The sequence below is a fragment of the Pituophis catenifer genome, unplaced genomic scaffold (assembly GCF_029215685.1).
Source record: "Pituophis catenifer annectens isolate HBS135680 unplaced genomic scaffold, rPitCat1.0.hap2 SCAF_9, whole genome shotgun sequence".
NCBI classification, from domain to species: Eukaryota; Metazoa; Chordata; class Lepidosauria; order Squamata; family Colubridae; genus Pituophis; species Pituophis catenifer.
The window spans coordinates 5438232-5444989 of NW_027256889.1; the positions used below are offsets into that span (position 1 = coordinate 5438232).

Below are 6758 nucleotides of genomic sequence, written 5' to 3' on the forward strand. Positions count from 1 at the left end.
CCCGCCCATCTCCAGCTAAGGCTGCGGTGCTGATTGGCCAGCGTTCTTCAAGCTTCTCCTGGAGGAGGGGCTGGGAGCGTCACAGAAATCCTCCGCGGCGACCCGCCTCTCTAGTATCGAGGTCTCTGATTGGCTCCCTCGAGGTCGTGGGGAAGGCAATGAGAGGGCGCGGTGTAGCCTAGGCCGAGCGGGGCCTGCGTGACGAGGGAGCGGCAAGAGGGAGAGAGAGACCAGGCGAACGCCGGCTGGTGGCCGCGGCGGTGGGTTCGGCCCACGGGCCGGGTGAGTGCGGCGCTCCTACCAACGCCGAAGCCGTTCCCTCGCGAGGGACCGCCTTCCCCTTCCTAGCCACCGCTCCCTCCGCCCGGCCAGCCCTGCGCCCGTCAGGCTCTCCCCTCAGGCAGGGCTGACCTTTGACCTGCACATTTAAGGCTTGCGGTGCTGGCTGCATGACACCCCCCCCCCCGGCCGATTTTGCCACAAGCCGACATCAAACTATGGCTTAGCCCCAATCTGTCATAGGTAGGACGGAAGGATCTTGGTTGAGGAGAAGGAAGCCCAAGAGGAAAAGCGTCTTTGGGCCATGGAAGTGCTGAAAACGGCCTTCTCAGGTTGCAGATGGTTGCCTACTAGTTTCCAATTTCCTTGGTGGTTCCACCTCTGCAAAGAGCTCAGGGTGGCATACGTGGCCCCCTTCCTCCTCCTCCTCCTCCCACCCAGCAGAGGGGATTTCAATACAGCATCTTCATCAGTGTGCTTGCTTTTTTTAAAAAAAAAACCATCTACAATGGGTTCCTTTTATTCAAGAAAATAGCATTTTTTAGCAAATCCTGTCCCATTCGTTTTCTTAGGTTGAAAATGCCGTTCCTTTGTGGGTGAATGTGATTGGGGGTTTCTTTTGTAGTTTTTTTAAATGTTGCTGTCATTAAGGTTTCTTTTTTCCTCTCTACAATCTCCCCTCCCTCACCCTTCCCTTCAGGTGTAATCATAATGGCAGAGGAGTTGGCTCCATCCGTGTTTTTCCAGCATCAATATATGTGTTCAGAGTGCGGACTTCTCTACAACACTTTGGAGGCAGTGCTGCTCCACCACCAGAGCCATTTAGGGGAGTCCTGTGAGACTGCAGCCGCTGCCACTGTTGCCGATGCAGAATCCCAACAAGATAACCGCTATCAGTGCCTGGAATGTGGGTGTGTCTTGTGGTCACCTGATGAACTGTTAGCGCACCAGGAAGTGCATCCCAGGGAAGTACCAACCCGCCCTTCTTCTCTCCCAGCCACCACTGGACAGATCCGCTACCAATGCAATGAATGTAATGAACTTTTTCCATCTACGAGCCTCTGGCTAGCTCACCGCCGGACACACCAGAAACAGGAGGCTCCGGCAAATTCTTCTCCATCAGTTTTACCTTCTTCTCAGCCGCCTCCCTCCCCCCTTTCCCAAATATCCAATCCTCAGCCTCCCCAGATCTCTTGCCTCTCAGCTTTGCAGGAACTACATCCGTCGCCGCAGTCAGTTCCCCCCATGCATCCTTACGAATGCTCAGAGTGTGCCTGTCTTTTCTTAACACCAGAGGAGCTGCTGGAGCATCAAGGTGAACATTTTACTGAAATCGAGAAAGAGAGTGGGGAGCCAGCTGAGGTGCCAACCCAGGAGGCGTCCAGCCCCTACATGTCCCCAGGGCCAGGCTCTGAGGAAACCACAGCAGCACCTCCCCCCGCTCAGGTTTTCTGTTGTACTGAGTGCAAGCAGGCCTTTGGTACAATGGAGGCGTTGCAAAAGCACCAACAGGAACATGTGGGGAGCAGTGAGGAATTCCTGTGTGGGGAATGCCAGCGTGGCTTCACAACAGCCAAGCGGTTATTGGCTCACCAGCGGGTGCATGTGGATGGCACATACGAATGTCCAAATTGCAACAAGATCTTCAAAAAGGCAGCCTCTCTTGAACAACACATGCGCATCCATAAAGGTGAAGCGCTCTACCTCTGCGTGGACTGTGGGCTCGGCTTCTCCACCGAGATGACCTTAATTATGCACCGCAAAAATCATACAGCCAACCCCTTGCACCGTTGTCATTGCGGCAAGACTTTCAGCAACATGACCAAGTTCCTTTACCATCGACGCACGCACGCTGGCAAGAGTGGGATCCCAGCCACACGGGGGACCGGAGGAGATGCTGCATCCGGGCAGCCTGCTGAGCAAGTGCCCAGCGAGGAGGAAGCACTTGTGAATGGCTCGGCTCCTTCCTCCCTTTCGCCAGGGAACTCGGCCGAGGCCTCCAGTGGGGGGTTCCTGTGTCCTCAGTGTGGAAAGGCATTCTCCACCCATATCCGGATGGTGCGGCATAAGCGAGTCGTGCACGTGCTGGAGCGCAAGCACAAATGTCCCACGTGTGGCAAAAAGTTCAAGAAGCTGGTGCATGTGAGGAATCACCTGCGGACGCATACGGGGGAGAGGCCGTTCCAGTGCTCCGAATGTGGCAAGACGTTTGTTTCCCAGGCTAACTTGGCCCGGCACCACGTAACCCACACTGGAGAACGGCCCTACCAGTGCCAGGTCTGCGACAAGCGCTTCACTCAGTCCTCTAATCTTCGCCAGCATCGCCTTTTGCACATGGCTCCTAACGGAGACGGGTCCCACTCGTGCGACGACTGTGGGGCTGCCTTTCTCCGAGCCCGTCAGTTAGCCTTGCATCGAACGGTACACACAGGGTGCTTGCCTTTCCCTTGTCCGGACTGTGACAAATCGTTTTCACGCCATCGTCTCCTTGAACTGCACCGACTTAGCCACTCTGGGCACGAACCTCACCGCTGCCCAGACTGTGGCGCTCTTTTCGTGGTGGCCTCCAAGCTGCAGGAGCACCGCTGTGCCAGGCAAGACGAGCAGGGGAGCCCCCAGCAGTCGTACCTCTGCACGTCTTGCGGCAAGTACATGGGCTCATTGGCCAAGCTGACGTTACACCAGCTGATTCATTCGGGGCAGCGTCCATACAACTGCCCGCTCTGTGGGAAAGCCTTCACCACCCCTAGCGGGCTGAGCCGACATCAACAGCGTCATGCTGGCTTGCGCCCTCACAAGTGCCCTACCTGCAACAAGACATTCGTGGCAGCATCAGGGCTGCAGCTGCACCAGCGCACGCACACAGGCGAACGCCCCTTCCTCTGCCCAGATTGTGGCAAAGCTTTCCGACAGGCCACTCATCTTCGCGAACACCGACGCCTGCACACCGGGGAGCGGCCCTATCGTTGTCCAGAGTGTGGCAAGGCCTTCGTGCAGTCCATGCACCTGGCTGAGCACAGACGGATCCACACTGGGGAGCGCCCTCACCCGTGTCCCCTCTGCTCCAAGACTTTCAAGACCGTCTCGAACTTGCGGAGCCACCGCAAGACGCACACAGCGCTGGCTGACGGCCAGGATGCTGTGCAGCCTTCGGAATCTCTCGTAGCTTCCAGCCAGTCCACCCAAACCATTATGTGCACCAAGTTTGGGGAGACAATTGCTATAATTGAGAGCGCAGAGCCTCTCCCCGTGATGGAGACCATAGAGATCTATCTAGAGATGTAAATTTCCCAGAAATGTAGAAGCCGTGCCGGGGGAGGGGAAATTTCCCATCTTTTTCTGTATTTAGAGTTACAAGGGACGCCCGAGGGCAGCGTCCACACTTTTGCCTTGGTGCAGAGGTTTTAAATCATCTTTAACTGTTCTGTATACAAAGGCTTAACATGCCAGCAGGAAACGGAGCGCAACCCTCTCTTCGTACACCCTTCAGCAGGCTTCTCATAGCACCAAAAGTTGCTCATCAGCTGTTTTAGTTTCGTATGGAGGCCTAAGCTGCAATTTATGGACCTCATTTTGAGAATTTCTCTGGGCAGTTCTTTTTTTTTTTGTCTTGGGGGGTGGTGGTGCTGTGGACTGGAGTTGGGCCAGCCACCTTGACCACAGCTGGGTGTTTATTGTAAATTAAAAGAGATGTGTTATATTCCATTACAGTCTCCCAGTTTCATTATCTGAGATTCTAAGGAATGGCTCGATAACAGTATCTAGGACAGGCTGTGCTATAGTTTGCCTATTGAATTATTTTTGCTTGTTTGGGGGGGGGGGGGGAGAGAGTTATCCGCTTATTAAGTCAAACAAAGTTATAATTTTATGATAGAATAATATTGCTACATCTTAAGGCAAAAAAAGGGGATACTTTTGTGCTTTGATAGTTTGACACAATCGGTTTTATTATGCCTGCAGTCCTAGCAGAACAAGCCACGCTTTAATTAAAACTGTCCCATCTGAGCAACAAGTAAAAAGTACAGGATTTCTGCTTTAATATGTAACTCCTAGCTGAAGGCCAGTTCCATTTTTTTTAAAAAATTGGAAAAGGTCTGTGCCATCTCTAGACGATTGGCGTATGATGACTGATGAACATGCATGTTTTAAAACTCAAGAATTTTTATGATGATTTTCCAGACCAAAATATTTTAGCATAATGGCAAAAGGAAATCATGATTTCAATGGGTACCCATCCCCCTGGGTAGTTTTGTATTTGCTGCATTTGGACATCACGTTAACACGACTGATGTAACCCAATCCGAGTTCATCCAGCGGACTAAAACTTTTAACTATGTTGGCTTCACAAAAAACATTGAAGTATTTACGGAATCTGGAATTGTTAGCAAACAGGCATGTTAGTTATCATGTGAGGATATTACCTTTTTAGAATATAAAACTCAAAAGACAAATCTTAACTACCGAAGCAGATGGAAAACAAAGCCGACACCGTTCAGTGAAAAGATTCCAGTGTAACAACTAACCAAAGAATTATGCCACCTGGTTGGGGCAGTAACCGTTGTTAATTGTGCACACCTAGCTACAATCCAGTGGACAAGTTCTCAGCTAATGCTAAAGGCTATTTTTCTCAATTGGGTGTAGCAAGCTTGACAGCTGACATTGCTAAGAGAGAGTGCATGTCCCTACTCATACACATTGAACAAAGTAGAGCTATGCCATTCAATCTACATGCCATAAGCATTCTTTTGTGAATTTGAATTGTGTATAGGAGAATTTACGGCGTTTCAAGTAGCCAGCCAGTATTAACACAAGGAACACAAGGCTGGAGCCTAAGATAAATACAGAGCTCTAGTTCCCCATAATCTAATCCCAAAAGAGTCAACCACAAATGCTTGGGGGAAGCAAAAACCTTGATCCCAACATTAGGGAGTCCATTTTCATTTTTAAAAACAAAACCAAACCCTTTACATTCAGATTTAAATAGTGAAACTAGGATGGTACATAACTGAACCAATTCCACCCTCTCAGATCTGTACAGATAGTCCTCAACTTAACAACCACAACTGAGCCCAAAATTTATGATGCTAAGTGAGACATTTGTGAAATGAGTTTTGCCCCATTCTACGGCTTTTCTTGCTACATTTGTTAAGTGAACCACTGCAGTTATTAAACTAGTAACACAGTCGTTAAAGTGGACCCGCTTTCCCCCATTAACATTGCTTGTCAGAAGGTCCCAAAAGGTGATCACATGACCCTGGGACATTGCAACCGTCATAAGTGTAAGTCAGTTGTCAAGCATCCAAATGTAAATCACGTGACTACGGGGATGCTGCAACAGTCATAAATGTGAAAAATGGTCATAAGTCACACACCAGTGCTGTTGTAAACAAACACCTCAACAGTGATTTTTGTAAAAAAAAAAATTCTGGGGCTTTCTTCCTATTATTATCTCATTCGATCCTCTCCCCATTAATAAGGAGCTTCATGACAGTCCTTCCGTTCATGCCAATAATTTATTGAACCGGATGTCTGTACACAGCCAAAAAAAACCTAAGAAAGAAACTAACACACAATGTTGGGAGGAAGGAAGGAAGGAAGGCAGTGATGAGGATAAATATGAGGGTGAGGGAAATTATCCACAGGCTGCACCCTGGCTCCCTAGGGGGAACCGTCAATCCTAGATGATTTGCAAATGGAAAGGGAAACTGGGTTGGGGGGGGTCAATCATTGCAACATTTCATTAAGAAAAAAATTAATCTATTTACAGGGAAAATGGAAAAAGGAAGCCATTTTAAGGGGTTTAAGATGAGGAAAATATGTATTTACAGCAGGGAGGGAACAGGCATTAAATTAAAACTTGCCTTCTCCAATTCCCTTTAGAGAACCCTACGCCCCCCAAGAGATCCACAAAATTTGATTTGTAGCACCGGGGGAGGAAAACTGCTATAGGGAGCAGGCGCAACGGAATTCAGAGCAAGCTTCTGCTAGTTTCCCGCCTGCTCTTAATACCAGCTTGTTCCAGACACACACGCGCAATAACACACAACTGCGCACACATACCCATGGGATTTCTCCCTCCCCCCCCCCCCCGCAAGAAATCCCAGTGCTACCTCTGATGGGATCGCAGGAGGAGCGAGGAATGGTTGGCCATGCCCCCCCCCTCACAATCCAAGGCAAGGGGGAGAGGGCTTGCTTGTTCCCGGTAAGAGATTGCGGGGCGGAGGCATGGCAAGCAAAGGAGCGGGTGGGGGGGGGCTTGCAGGGGTGGGAAGGGGTGTGTGTGGGGGGGGAGGAAGGATGATTCCCCGCTGGAATGGGACAAAAAAAAACCGAATGTTATTGGGCTATAAAACAGACCCGCTTAAAAATACAGCATCCGGGTTTCACAGACAGACACGTCTTGGGATGTGGAGGGCAATCCGGAGAAGGAACCGTTAACTGTGGGAAGGGGATATACAAGAGGTGGAGTTCGGAAAGCA

At 50.2% G+C, this 6758-nt stretch overlaps 1 protein-coding gene across 1 annotated transcript; it reads left to right on the forward strand.

The window, feature by feature from the left end:
• Window positions 1–206: 206 nt before the first annotated feature.
• On the forward strand, window positions 207–3968 carry LOC139321230 (zinc finger protein 526-like). Its single transcript, XM_070949888.1, has 2 exons — window positions 207–282; window positions 980–3968. Exon 2 carries the CDS (start codon window positions 991–993, stop codon window positions 3562–3564), a length of 2574 nt encoding a protein of 857 aa, XP_070805989.1. The 5' UTR covers window positions 207–282; window positions 980–990; the 3' UTR covers window positions 3565–3968.
• Window positions 3969–6758: the final 2790 nt, after the last annotated feature.